The sequence below is a fragment of the Myiozetetes cayanensis genome, unplaced genomic scaffold (genome assembly GCF_022539395.1).
Source record: "Myiozetetes cayanensis isolate MyiCay16 unplaced genomic scaffold, myiCay2020 scf9, whole genome shotgun sequence".
Classification (NCBI taxonomy): Eukaryota; Metazoa; Chordata; class Aves; order Passeriformes; family Tyrannidae; genus Myiozetetes; species Myiozetetes cayanensis.
The window spans coordinates 16,962,120-16,976,886 of record NW_026088185.1 but is presented as its reverse complement, the minus strand read 5'-3'; the positions used below and the strand labels follow the sequence as shown (position 1 = coordinate 16,976,886).

General features: G+C 52.9%; 1 protein-coding gene across 2 annotated transcripts; it reads left to right on the top strand.

Annotated features, from left to right (window-relative positions):
* Positions 1-6,694: 6,694 nt before the first annotated feature.
* Positions 6,695-9,957, top strand: SP9 (Sp9 transcription factor). Of its 2 annotated transcripts, none has more exons than XM_050339806.1 (2): positions 6,695-6,744; positions 7,977-9,957. In XM_050339806.1, exon 2 carries the CDS (start codon positions 8,010-8,012, stop codon positions 9,330-9,332), a length of 1,323 nt encoding a protein of 440 aa, XP_050195763.1. In that variant the 5' UTR covers positions 6,695-6,744; positions 7,977-8,009; the 3' UTR covers positions 9,333-9,957. The 2 variants fall into 2 exon arrangements, with proteins under 2 accessions (XP_050195763.1, XP_050195762.1); XM_050339805.1 differs by lacking the exon at positions 6,695-6,744 and adding an exon at positions 7,153-7,254.
* Positions 9,958-14,767: the final 4,810 nt, after the last annotated feature.

Below are 14,767 nucleotides of genomic sequence, written 5' to 3'. Positions count from 1 at the left end.
AGGCTGCTTTTGTACATGTGTAGGTTAAGGACTGCAGATATCCCTTCAAGTAGACAGTTTTTATAGCGATACTTAAAGTAGAGGAAGGCCAAAACATGTCCTGAGGAGGCTGGCCCAGCAATTCTCATGGGACACGTGACAAATACAAAGCTCTTGTAAAGCAAAAAGACTTTAAAGCACAATGTGACCAAATGAACCATCTCTACAAAACCTTTGAAAGAGGCTTCCACATCTTTTATTCTTCTTTGATGTCTCCTCCATGACAAGGAGCAAGTTTAAGGTAAGCAGGACACATTGCTGATTCTGTGGGTTAAGCTCTTGATGGCGTAGGGTCTACAAGAAAGGGAAGAAATGGGTTTACTATGTGACAGACTCAACAGAAACTTCTTGTTGTGGGATCTTCTAAAAGGAAGGCGGAGGACAGGTCCTATTCCTTTTGCAACTATCTTTTGGTTTTACATGGTAGACATTGTGTTTTACTAACCCCTTTCTATCAGGAAAGCAAGCAGCTAGTAACTAAAGACGTGAATAGTATCAATCCCATATAGACAACCTGGAAAAGCAGCAACGGCTGCATCCATGTTCTGTACAAAAGGGGTTGTAACCAGGACTTGACAGGCATCCCTTCTTTCTCTTCTTTGTACCAATACTGATGCACTGAATGCTTACCTCCTTGCAGAAAATCATGTGATAAAATGGTGACTTTTGACAAGCACTCCAGCAATTTGCAGAGACCAGACTGTTGCTGAAACACAAATGATAATTGGTACCTTAAATTAATAACATTCTCTCTTGTGTGATTTTCCAAAATAAATTTCCAGCTGAACCAAGATTTACACGTTTGGCTTTTTTTTCCTAACAAACACTGTCACCATTTACACTGGTCACATCAAAGTCACATTTTAAAGAATAGCTTAGTTCACATGTGTAGGGGTTTGTTTCTCAGCAGTTCTAATTTTGAGCATGTCAGAACTGTTTAACACCAAGCCAAAGATTCATTCAAGTCACTTGGTAGCTATTGAGAAGACTAATTTGGCAGTGCTAAGTAGCAAGGTAAATAAGATTAGCAAAAAGGTAAGGAAAACGCAAGAAATAGAGGCTGTCCTTTGAATGAACGGCAAATCATGGTCCCATTCCTTCTGACCTGAATCTCTGTACCCCTAATAAATTATTGGCAAGCACAAAGTCACCAACCTTTCCCAGATCTTTACTCTGAGGTTGCCAGGAGCTGGGAGGAATTTTGCAGACATGAGAGGTTCCCTGAGTCTTCTGCAAGAAGGCAAAGAAAGACAGACCCAAGGCCTATAGGGTAGCAGCTCTGGTTTCATAGCAGCTGATATTTTGTAGTTTCTTCGTTGTAGAGTGGTTAGAATAGTCATCCATGGTGTAGAAGATTGCACACAGCCTGTTCCTCCATCAGCTGGCACATCCCAGCCAGCTCTCCACTCCATAGCTGTCTTGGAACTTCCAGGGGCTCATGGTTCTGTGTCCACAATGCCATTAAACGGCTACAAAAAGCTAACCAGACACTTTGTTGAACACATGTGTAAGCCACAGCTTTCCTCCTTGCATTGCATATACACAGCAGATTAGTGCCTTGTTTAGGAAGCAGTCACAGATCTCTTTGTTTCCTTCTTTCAGGTACAAGGTGAATTAATCCATTTGGAAACCAGCAAATGCTCCCCTCCCTTCCTCTCCCAAAAGTCTAAATTCTTCCACCCTACATTTCTTGACAATAAAGACAGATAAAGCTCAGATGCCCTACCAGAGGAAGCAACTGAGCCTGTTTCTTTGCTTTAAGTTTTCCAAATAAATCGCTTTTGTTGTTTAAAGCTGTGATGAATGGAGACACAGGGCCAGGTTGGTCGTTGGAATAGTACAATGGATGTAAGAAGGTTTTTTTCTTTGCCATATAAATCATTCACATTGTTTAAGGTACATTGATCAATCTAATGGCTTGTAATAGGCTCCTAATTGCCACTAGGAAAGTATTGCAAGCTTGCATTTGAACGTGAAATGGTTCATGATCTGAGCTGAAATTCACCTTAAGCCTGAGTTCTAGTAATTACAGAACACAGAAAGAGCACAATGAACGGTTCCCCGTCTTTCCTCGCCCTAATCCCAGGACAGGGTGAGGGGGGAGAAGGGAACATCAGAATGGGGGATCCAGCATATTTTCCTCTTCCAAACCAGCAATTCATTAACGGGCGAAAGCTGCAGGAGGATTTATTGGTCATTGTGGACCGAAGAGAACTTTGTAATGTCAATCATCCTGCCTATTACGCTGCCACATATCTCTATCTGCAGATAGACAGCTTGCTTAATCACAACCAACATTCTGAGTCACGCCTGGCTAAAAACGTGCTATAAGAAGCTAGGAGGGTACCAGAAGCGGGATGCCATGGGAAATGCGGGGACAGGACTTCTCCGTGATGAGGTTGCTCCGGTGAGGCACCCTGCCCGCCCGTCCGGTGCTGCCGCTTCCCCGCGCCCCGACCGGCGCCTCCGGGGGAGCCGCGGGGCGGAGGAGCCGGGCGGGCCGGGGCCGGCCGGGGCGGGCCGGGCGCTGGCAGGGACCGCCGAGCCCACTGTCCCGGCCGCCGCTTCCCTGCTCACCGCACACACCTCATTACCGAGTCAGCAGAGCCGCTTTAATGGACTTGTGTGGAAAGGCGGTTTTACGCTCTATAAACGTTGGGTCCAAGCGTTTACTAATTAAACTCCTTCTATACAGAAACACCTGCATTTTAAGAAAGCTTTCTGAACGCTAGCACTGACTGAATTTCCAACCTGCTACAGTCTGAACTTGTCATGCCTAACCCATATATCATAACAGCATTGGAAAGCATGTAAACCAAGAGATAAAATCCTCGTACAATGCTCCTCGCACAACGTCCCTCAGACTTCCCTACCAAGGCAGAAAACAAATCTATGATGCTGTTGAATAATCTCCCAATAATTGTAGTAATTAAAATCATCATCCAGTCTGCAGTCACCTTCCTTCCTTTGACACTAGTCTTCCCTTGAATTGTTAACGTGTCTCCGGCTGAGATAAACAGAACAAGGGACCTTTAAAATACACGGTCCAAATAAATTTAGCGGAAGAGAATTAGTTCCACAGACACGCTTTTGACTGCGTTCAGTAGGCGACAGGATTTCTAAAACTATCATGCAGATTTTTTTAAATGCAGGGTAATATGGGTCTCCCTGCTACTCTTAAATAGTGTCACCTTAAAGATCGAGGAAAAGATGAAAACCCAGCCTGGTGCTCCACCTCGGGGCTCGGTGTGCTGGGGGCAGGAGGAGAGGGGAGTGCACCATATAACAAACATCTTATGAAAGATCAAGCAGAAACTGTGGGAGAGTGCCATAATTTTAATTTAATTTCCGTGATCTATTTGATCCCAGTGCTCATTCCTTTTTTATTAACTATAAAAGATATCCTTCTAATCAAAAGCTGCACTTCATCTTTACCCACAAATGAAAAACTCTATAGCAGAAAGAATTCAGTGGACTCAACAGGCGCCAAGGTCTGTATTTTAACACTATCTCTATATATCATTCCCCCTTTTAATATCTAGTCTTGGGCAGAATATAGTGAGGAAGCCTTAACTGAAGTTATCAATTTATCACCAGGTACCCCTCTGCGTTGCTCTGATAATCAGTGGTGGTTTCTAGATCACGTAAATGAAGAGTGTAATTGAAAGGGGGGGAGGGGGTTTCGCACGGAAGTCCTGTTGCTAAAAAAAAAAAAAAAAAAAATCTGGCAGGACGCAATTATTTATCTCGGCAATGAGCAGTTTGCGTGTTTCCTACCCGCGTCCCTTCAGTTTGGCAGAAAATGAGGCTGCTTTCTTGAACTTGGAAGGGTTTGCCCCTTTCCCACCCGTAATATCCATGAGTAAAACTCCGTGCCCCTCCTAGGATTCAGGGAAAATTGTACAGCAACCTTACATTTAACTGCTATTAAATCGATTTATTTGGAAAATATTTGGCAACTCTTTCCCAGAGCTCTGTTTGAACAGAAGAGTCATTTCATCTGATGCTCTTGAATATAAACCCAGGAGCTTCCCAGCCATCTTTAATGAACGAATTGTTTCCCATCTCTACCTCCTAAAGACAGCAACTTTAGTAGTTGCACAGATCAAAAGACACGCGTAGAGAGAAGATGGGAAACAATATTGTTCAAAGGAAGTGAACTGTTGCATTTAATTAGGCTATTCTTTATTAGTATTCATATTGAGATTTTTTTCCTAAGATTTATGTTGATTTAACTGTAATGTATTTATGATGTAAATATATTCTGAGATGAAAACGTCACGGATCAATTGTAAAGGACCCGGATACATAATTTTAAAAAATCAGTTTCAGTTTATGTGAGGTTCTCACCCCACTTTCGCTTCTTAGTCAGATTTGTTTATGCAGAATCGACATTTAATAGTGCTAATTGCACTCCAGTTAAATTGCCCTGATTGCAGAAAGGGAAGCAATTTTCGTGCTCTCTGTCTGGGTTTGGAAGAAATTGTTTTATATTCACCTCTTTATAAAGAAGTGGAGATAAGGCACCGAGCCTTTGCACAAATTGCACTTATGGGCTGACTGGCAGCATTCAGGCTCTATAATAGAGCATTATTTGGCCGTTTTGAATAATGTAAAGCATTTGCTGAAAGCTATTCTCCTGAAAATTGCTTTAACTTTTAAAAGGGTGATGATTCACTCCAAACCAGGCCTTTGTTACATTGTCATTATCCCCCCAAATGTTTTAACAGTCAGCTCAACACTTTAGCATAACACATTGATCTTTGTTTAAAAACTCGATTTTTGGAGTATGAAAAAATCTGTCAGAAAATACTTGACCCCCTAAAGATTTTAGCAGCGTTCCCCCTTCCGCCGCCATTCCCTCAGCCTTTCCACCGCCTGCCTCGTTCCTGCGGGTTTTAGTTACTTTTCCGACTACAAAGGGGCGAGGAGATGGATGTGCGGCAGGCAGAGCCGCCCGCCTGCCTTCAGGCACAGCAGAATCCCTACTTTGCTGTGGGAGCGCAAGCGGGCAGCGGATGCCTTTACTCGCTGATGTAGAGGCAACATTTTTAAACGTCACGCTCTCGATCTGCCTTCCAGACGTATTTTATTGATGACTTTCCCCAAGATAAGAGGAAAGACCCTCTCCCCCCGCCGCCCTGGGGTTGGCCAGAAGCGCCGCGCTGCCACTTGACGACCACCACGGCAGGCTCCTGGGAAGGGAAGGAGCGGGTTTCCCCCCGGAGGAAAGGAGGAAGGAAAGAAGGAAGGAGGGAAGGAAGGAGTCACCTGTTGGGCGACGGCTCCCGGGTGCCCCTGTCGGACTCCTCGCCTCGCCCGCGGGGGTTATGTCGCTCCCCCCGCCACCGCCTTTCCGCCGCCTCCACCCGCCGAGCGCTACAGCCCCCCTGGGTGCAGCCGCCGCTCAGGATCTGCTCCGGGCAGACCTTTCGGAGGAAAGGTTTACCATGCACTCCCCGGACCCCTGCGCCGGCTGCGAGTCAATGTGGAAAGAATTAAGCACAGAACAGTATTTCCTCCAACTGCCCCGACTCTGTTTAATATGTGGCGACAAAAAGGCGAGCGCCCTTTGAAAATAGCCTTAGACGTTTAAATAAAAGATAATCTCCAGGGGCATCCTTCCCTAGCTTGGCAGGCGTCCTGCAGATTGCATAACACAATGTAAAATAAATTGCAATGCCTGCCTTATTTAAGCACACATACGCACACAAAAATATATAAAAACATGTAAAGAAAAGAGAAATCCTCTCGATTTCCCGGTTTCTCCATCTTGTTCCACAGCGATGCCTATTTTGCATCTGCTAGGTGGTTTTATACTCGATGGCTGAGGCGGCACCGAGAAGAAGGAAATATTGACTCTAATGCAGAGCAAGGGCCCGGCGTTGCTTGAACACACTCATCGTATTTCTGGTTCAGAACTATACCCAGCTGCACTGGGGACGGCAGAAAGGAGAGGGGAAAACTCCTATTTCCATCCTCACAGAGACGACTGCAATGATGAAAAGTTGTACGCCTATTGATCTTCTGCGGGCACAGTACGGCCAAGTTCTAGCCAATTACTTAAGAAGCCTCAAATAATTACAATCAAAGGGACTAGCTTCCAAGACATTGAGGAGCCGAGGTTTGGACTTACATTTCGCACATGCAGAGAGCAGGTAAAGTCTCTGTCGCTCACTGGGCGTGTGGAGTGTGCACAGTGCAGAGGCCACAGGCAAGTGCTGGGGAGGCTTATTCCAGCAGAGCCCTAGCACTGCTAGGAGGGAGCAAGCCTTCTCCCATTAGCAGTACTGCTTCCACGGGAGTATATGAGGCTTGAAAAACGTGCTGCCGGCTGCGAATTTGACTTTCAAAGTGTTTTGCTGGCGATTACTCTGTAAAATAATATCCTCTCTCTTAAGCGACAGGATGCCCCTTGTCCTCTCTCCCGCCCCAGCACAAGAGCAAAGGGATGCCTGTCGGTTCCCTGCCTTTGGATTTTTTTTGCGCTTTATATAACTAAAAAGCCTTCTCAGTTCCTTTTGCAAAGAAAGTAAGAAATACGTTGTGCACGAAATCACTTCTAGCATTTAGCAAAAGAAAAACCAAAAAATTAACATCTTTTCACAAAACGTCATTAGGCGCTGTGAGGTTATTCGTATCCAACACTGACAGCTCCCAAACGGCCTGAAAAAGGAGGCAGAGGGCCTGTTGAATAAAAGCGAGGTAGGTACGGTTTACTGGCCGCGAGGATCGCAGGTGACCGCACCGGCAGCGGGGGATATGACACCTCCTGCACAGTTTACAGGCGGCGGCGGAGCGGCGTCAGGCGTGACACCCGCCGCCCGCCGGCGCTGCCCCCGCTGCCCCGCGGCTGTCGGTGCGTGCCCGGCGGGAATTGCGGCGCGGGGCGGGCGGGAATTGCGGCGCGGCCGGACCGGGGAGTTTTCTCCCCGCGCGCTCACTGGCACGCGCCCCGCGCCCCGGCGCCGGCACCTCCGCGCAGCCTGATTGGCTGCCGGGCCGCTCCGGGCCGCTCCGCCCGCGCCCTCATTGGGCGAGCGCCGCCGCCAGCGGTACTTCAAAGCGGGCGCTGCCCGCACTTAGGCAGAGTTTGGCCCCGCCGCGCCGGAGTGTCCTCAGTGCCGCCGGGCAGCGCGGGGCGCACACCGAGCGCCGTCCCCTCCGCCCCACCGCCCAGCCCACGGACGTGCTATGGCTACGTCTATCCTCGGGGTAAGTCGCACCGCGCGCTTCCTCGCGGCTTCCCCCTGGAAAAACTGCCGTTGCCGCCGCCGCGTTGTGGCTGCCCCTCGCACAAATCGCGAGGATGGGCGGTGATCCCGGCCCGCCTCGGGGGATTTCACTGCGGGCAGCCCATCGGGTCGTTACCAAAGAGTTTAGTCAGAAAACTCGCTGGGCCGGAGAGAAGCCGTGCTGCTTCTGCTTTCTTTTGTTTTGGTTTGGCTTTTTTGTTTGTTTCGTTTTTTGGTGTTTTTTTCCTTTTTTTAACTCGAACTACGGTTGATTTCCAAAGATTTTCGCCAGCCCGGCGTTGCGCGTGGCGACGGTCAGAAGGCTCCGCACACCGCTCGCCTTGCTGCCATCTCGTTTTCCCGTCTCTCCTGTACGATTGCTCGAGGAGACGCCGCATTTCGTTCCCACGGGATTTTTGGTTTAACGGTAGTACGCTCGAGCAGCCCTCTCGGAACACGCGTGTCTCTCGTGCCCGTCGGGATCCGCTTCCGATGTAAAAATCCCTCGGGCGCCGAGACTGGTCCCTGGCGGAAAACGAGTTGCGCTAACGGGGCAGGGCTGAGCCTTCCTCCAAAATAGGAAAAAACTTTTCCGCGGTACCGCTCTTCGCGCCGCGGTTCTACCCGCGCTACCGCGTCCCCGCGGGAGCCTGGAGAGGCAGCAGGGGTTAGGCTGACGGGCCGGCTTTGTCTCTCCCGCAGGAAGAGCCGAGATTTGGAACGACTCCCCTGGCCATGCTGGCCGCCACCTGCAACAAGATCGGCAACACCAGTCCCCTGACCACCTTGCCCGAGTCCAGCGCCTTCGCCAAAGGGGGCTTCCACCCCTGGAAACGCTCCACCTCCAGCTGCAACCTGGGCTCCAGCCTCTCGGGCTTCACGGTGGCCACGAGCAGGGGCTCCAACGGACTGGCCAGCGGCACTGGCACCGCCAATAGCGCCTTCTGCCTGGCTTCCACCTCGCCCACTTCCTCGGCCTTCAGCAGCGACTACGGCGGCCTCTTCTCCAACTCGGCGGCGGCGGCGGGCGTGTCTCCGCAAGAGCCCGGCGGGCAGTCGGCCTTCATCTCCAAAGTGCACAGCTCGGCGGCCGAGAGCCTCTACCCGCGGGTGGGCATGGCGCACCCCTACGAGTCCTGGTACAAGTCGGGCTTCCACTCCACGCTCTCGGCGGGCGAGGTGGCCAACGGGGCGGCCTCCTCCTGGTGGGATGTGCACACCAACCCGGGCTCCTGGCTGGAGGTGCAGAACCCGGCGGGGGGGCTGCAGAGCTCGCTGCACTCGGGCGCCCCCCAGGCCTCGCTGCACTCCCAACTGGGCACCTACAACCCCGACTTCAGCTCCCTCACCCACTCCGCCTTCAGCTCCACCGGCCTGGGCTCCACGGCCGCCTCGCACCTGCTCTCCACCAGCCAGCACCTGCTCACCCAGGAGGGCTTCAAGCCCGTGCTGCCCTCCTACACGGACTCCAGCGCGGCGGTGGCGGCAGCCAGCGCCATGATCTCGGGTGCCGCCGCCGCCGCCGCCGGGGGCGGCTCGGCCCGCTCCGCCCGCCGCTACTCGGGCCGCGCCACCTGCGACTGCCCCAACTGCCAGGAGGCCGAGCGGCTCGGGCCGGCGGGGGCCAGCCTGCGGCGCAAGGGGCTGCACAGCTGCCACATCCCCGGCTGCGGAAAGGTGTACGGCAAGACCTCGCACCTGAAGGCGCACCTGCGCTGGCACACGGGCGAGCGGCCCTTCGTCTGCAACTGGCTCTTCTGCGGGAAGCGCTTCACCCGCTCCGACGAGCTGCAGCGGCACCTGCGGACTCACACGGGCGAGAAGCGCTTCGCCTGCCCCGTCTGCAACAAGCGCTTCATGCGCAGCGACCACCTGAGCAAACACATCAAAACGCACAACGGGGGCGGCGGGGGCAAAAAGGGCAGCGACAGCGACACGGACGCCAGCAACCTGGAGACGCCGCGCTCCGAGTCCCCCGACCTCATCCTGCACGAGGGGGTGGGCGCCGCCGCCCGCGGACCGGGCAAGGAACCTACCGCGGGGCCCGGCGACTCCTAGGGCAGCGCCGCCGGAGCCGCCCGGACTGAGCCCCGCGCCGGCCGGAGGGACACGGGCCGCCCCGCCGCCGACAGCGGGCCGGGCCGGACCGGGCCGGCGGACGGCGGGGCCGGAGAGACGCGGCCCCCGTCCCGCCCGGCCAGTAGGTACCGAGTGACACTTTCTTCCGCTTCCCTTTTCTCTTTCTGTTGGAAGGCAAGCATCCTAAGAGAGGCTTAAGGTGAGAAATCCAGCTGCAACACCGAGACGATCCCTCTGTATCTCATAAACATCTGTATAAATAGGGTTCAAAAAAGAAGAAAAAAAAAAGAAAAACAGATCGTGTTCCCTTATTTTTCTTGTAAATGTTGATCTGATAAGGGGTTTGGGGGATTTTTTTTTAATTGGTGAATTCCTGAAATTCAGGGAGGTTTTGGGGTTTTGATTTTTTTTTTTTTATTTTAAATTTCTGATGCACTTTGTGGAAGTCAGTATATATGTAAAAGATATTTAAAATGTTGAGTTAACACTTCACTCAAACACACGTAAGTTAAGGTCTCTTAAAGAAATTAAATGCGTTTATCTGTATGGAAAAAATCTTGACATATTTTCATTTTGGTATTATTAAAGGACTCTGAACAATATACTCACGGGTTTGTTCTTCTTCGTGCCCCCTCCTTTCCCCCGCCCAGTCCTTGCAGGGGTCAGGGTTTTAGTGGGAGCCCTCACACCCCCTTCCCATCCTTTTTACAGTCACTGTGATTAAAAATGCAGCCAGCAATGATAGCCAGGAGGGGAAGGGACCGGCCCCTGAGCCAGGCACGCTGAACTGCTCTGCTCGCTCTTTTCAAACCTCTTTAGGTTTGGTTTATTACCAAAAAAAAAAACCAAACAACCCAAAACCCAAACAACGAAACAACACTAAAACCCAAAACAAAAAAAAATTCCAAAACCAAACAAATTTAAAGGGAGTCCGAGCCCTACTACACCAGCCAGGAATCACGCCGAGACCTAAGTGTTTTTGGTGAAACCATCCCCAAAATCGAGTGAAGGCGAACTGTACCGAGGAACTATTTATTTAATTTAAAAAACCTTTAGCGCCACAAGGCTGCCTAGGCTGGGAGGTGATCTCGGGGGAATAAATCGCTAGAGTCAATACTCCGGAAAAGACATTTCATGCCTAAATGAAAATCTTGTTAAATGTTATTAATTTTGACTTAGAGCACACAGCAGCCCCCTGTGCCTTGTATTCCCTTATTAGGGATTCATGTCTTATCAAATATCTAATTAATCTCCTAGACATCATTTGTTCTGGCCAACTTTATCTCAGCTGGTCCACGGGGAAAACTCCGAATATTCTCGGTGACAAAGCTCCCTTGAAGATCCTTTTAATTGTCCAAATTAACTGCACCAAATTTGCATGTCAAACGGTAAAGGGCAACCTAAGATAAAATGTAAACGTTTTAAAAGCCCCAAACTAAGCACTTGATTTGATAACTAGGCTTTTTAATGTTATGGAAGACAACTGCTCCTTTCCTTTTCAAAGACAGTTGATCTATGCAAATAGTGAATTGGAAATGCTTATGTCCCCATGCAGTCAAATGGTCCTTGCATGTTATTTGAATATCAGTGGCTCTGCTATTGAAAAGGTTCAAGGATGCTCTCTGACTTCTTTGTGATTACTCAGTGCAGCGTCTTATTCTGAAGAAAAAAAACTCAGGAATAATTAAAGGCTGGGCTAAGGCCTGGGAACACATTTGGGACAGGAATCTCATTTAGACAGGCTCTTTCAAAATAAGGCACAGTTAAATTGACCAGAAGGCAATTATTGAAATGAAAATTATTTTCACTCCCTTTGTCTCCTGACCACCAACCTAACAGTCACAGTATTTTTTTTAAAAGGCAAATTGTTAAATGAGATAATTGTGTTATTAAAAAAAAAAAAAAGAGGAGGGGGGAGGGAAAAAAGTTAATTTACTCTGCCCAGTACAGATTGGATGAATACAAATATTTTAATCCTCCATAAAACAGGGAATGCAAATAACATCGGGAAACGGATTCTGCTGTCGGCCACCAACTGGAATAAAGACGTTGCGTTAAAGAAAATACATCTGCCGTGAATACTAATAACCGCGTCCCACCTCCTCCGCGCCACTGTTGCACAAAAGCGGCCGGGCAGCGCCGACACCGCCTGTGCCCCGGGGCGGCGGCGGGAGCCCGGCGGTCCGTTCCGCGGGCCGGGGAAGGGAGCCACCCGGGAGAGGCACCTCGCATCCCCGCTGCCGACCGCACCTTGCCCGAGACCCGCTCCGGAATCTTCCTGGCCAAAAGCATCCCGGCAAGGTGCCTCTCCTCCCGGCCCGGGCGGGCAGGTTTCCCGGTGGGCAGGGGAGGGGAACGGGCGCGGGGGACGCGCTCGGGCGGCGGTAACACAGAGCGGGCCGGGCGGCGGGACCCGGCTCTCCTCCCTGCCGGGCGGCCCGGGGGCTGCGCAGGAATGCACCCGCGCGGGGTGCTGGGCAGAAGTCAGCTTTGTTTTCGATTTATAATAAAACACATCAAAGGACATCATCCAGGTCCAGTTTCTGCCAGGCCGGGGTTACAATTCTCAGCTCAGTGATCAAGGACCTCTTTGCATTGCCTTTGCCCCTTCGGGTCAGAAAACGTCCATCACTTACAGACTCCCCAGAAACAAGGAAGGGAGAAGCTCTGGGCCGCAGAACCGGTTCGTTTAACCAGGAAAATAGAAAGCATGTCACCTTTTTAAAAATAAATGACACCATTCTTTCGTAAGTGTTGGCGATAATTATATGGTCTGGGGAACCTCTACAGAAAAAATCCCTGAAGAACAAACGGTGTGAGAACCGAAAAATAAATCTGATTTTAGTCTTTGAACCCCTAGTTCAGTCAACACTTCACTAGTGAGAGGAGGCTAACTCGAGAGTGGGAGAGCACCGGGAACGGAAGGGATGTCCTCTCGGGCTCCAGCGGGAAGGGGGGCACAAGGGAAGCCGGGCTCCCGCCGCCTTGGCCCCGCTCGCCCGTGAGCTGTGCCTACCTCCCATTTACATCCCGCTTCAGGAGGGAATGCTTCTATTCCCATACCTCGCGGACAGCACCTTCACCCCTGCTCTGCGAGACTGTTAAAACACGGCAAACAACCGGCCAGCGACAGCAACCATCACCGCCGGGAGAAGGTAAAATGCCAGGAAAAATTATCTAGTAAATGTCATTCGATCACCAGATCCCCCATTCGCAGGAAGCGTGTCCCTTGCCCCCCGCGGCGAGTTACAGCCCCAACGGCTCGTTTTACACTTTAAAGGTAACATTAATGTTTTTGTTCTAATGAGATAATATATAAACACCCGATCCCGTGCCTGGACAGCTTCTTAATTGCGTCTTTCAATTCAAATGGAAACTTTATCTGCGGGAAGCTGTAATTTATTTGCAGCCATTATCTTGTTCGCCAGGATCCTCTCCCACCCTTCCAAAACGCAGATGAAGGGAAGCTAACAGACAGCCCGCCCCTTTGGGTAATTGGTGCGCTAAGTGTTTATTTTAAGTGAGAATAATTTAGCTACAAATTTCCTCAAGGAATAACATCCTCCACACACTAAAAAGCAGACCAGGAGGCACAATCCGGAGCCCGCACACCGGGACGCGCCCGGCGCTGCCCGGCCGGGGCCGCTCGGTGGCTGCCGGGCGCCACCTACAGGCGCTACCGCGGCGGGCGGCGGGCCGGGGGCGCGGCCGGGGCGGCCGCGGGGGCGGCGGCGCTGCGGGGGCCGGGCCGCGCCGAGGAGCCGGCGGCGGGAGCGCAGGGGGCCGCGGCGGCTGGGGCGGGCGGGGGTGCGGCGGGGCCGGGCAGAGGCCCCGGGAGCGGGCGGGCGCGAACTTTTCCGGGAGCAGGCGGGGCGGGACGGGCCCGCCGTGGCCACGCGTGCACGCCCCCCGGGGCGGCCGGCGCGGCTCCGGGTGACGACCCGGCGGGCCCTCCGCGGTCCCCGCCCCCCGCGCGGCCCCCCGGGCCCACCCTGCACCTGCGGCCGGGCGCGGCTCCCGGCGGGCTCCCGCCGCGGGGCCCCGGGCGCGGCTCCGCCGCCGCTGCCGCCTCGGCGCCGCTGTTGTTGCACAAACGCGCGGCAGCGCTGCTCCCGAGATGTGCTAATTGGTACCTGGCTGGCAGGGCGCGGGGCCCCTGTCCGCTCCCCGGCACAAAGTAGGCTGCTAGGAAATTTGAAATTGCCTTTCAGCCTAAAGCTGCCTTACCTGAATGTCATAATTACAGTAATTATGTACATCCAAATTACATGCTAATTAAATTAGAATCAAATCGTTCTAAATCGAAATCAAATGAGGTAGCGAGAATTAATCAATGACAACATAAATAGAGAGCTTCCTTCAGGGATATTTATTGTACCGATCCGAGCAGGAGCCCGATATGGGAGTCACCCGTTTATTTACTTTCGGAGTAGGAATAATTTACTGCAAGGTATTACTCCCAAGCCGTGGGTCCGGCGAGGCGGCAGACCCGGAGCGCGGCCAGGCAGCCCTTCTCCCGAGGCTCCCCGCCGGCCCTGCCCGCCCCCAGAGCCGGCCGGCGCGGGCGGGAGCCGTGCCCACCCCGTCCCAGCCCCAGCCCGAGCCCGCCGGGCCGTGCAGCGGCCGCCCTGCCGCCCGTCCCGGGGGAGCCGCCGGCCCGCGCTCCGGCGACGGGCAGTCCCGGCCCCTGCGCTCCCCTCAGGCTGTGGGAGCCGCCGCACGGCGCCGCGGCCCCCGCCGCCCAGCCCCGCACAGGGTTAACCCTATTCCGCGGCTTGTACGAAGATAAATAAATAAATAACTCTGTCGCCAGAGCTGCTCTTACCGCCATCCGCGGAACGACAGCACCTCCTGCCGGGTCCCGCCGGTTCTGCCGAGCGGCCGCGCTCGGGCCGGGCCGGGTGTCCCGCGTTTCCCCGGGCCGGGCGGGGCGGGGCCGGGCGCGCGCAGCCGCCCCACAGCGCGGGCGGCGCCCTCGGGCTCGCCCGGGCACCTCGGTCAGACACGGCCCCGGCCCTGCCCCGAGCCCTGCCCCGCCAACCGGGGCTCCGACACACCGGTGCTGCCCGCTGACAGCCCCCAGCGTGACCTGTCCCTCCCGCAGCCGCCCTCTCGGGCGCTGAGGGTCGCTCCCGTAGCGGTGAGGGGACACAAACCGGCCTAGGGAAGGTACCGAGAGCAGTGACCCCCTTCCTACAGCCGCACCAACTTTCCCCCGGCAAGATCGGTGCTTTGTTTCAAAACTCTTCCACACGTAGTCTTTGCTACATCCAAAATGTCATGATTCTTCTGCCAGTCTTTTCCTATGCAGGATGCACATAGCACACAGTTTTAAGTACACGGAGAGGAATGCAGAGCCCACAAAAAAGCCTAATGCTGCAGATGTCGAGCTGTCCATCGTTTTTCCCGTGGGA

Bases quoted from the DNA above. Each gene is read 5' to 3' on its own strand.
- SP9 (XM_050339805.1), top strand. From the start codon at position 7,234: ATGGCTACGTCTATCCTCGGG. The intron at 7,255-7,976 runs GTAAGTCGCACC...TCTCTCCCGCAG, and splicing joins TGGCTACGTCTATCCTCGGG to GAAGAGCCGAGATTTGGAAC.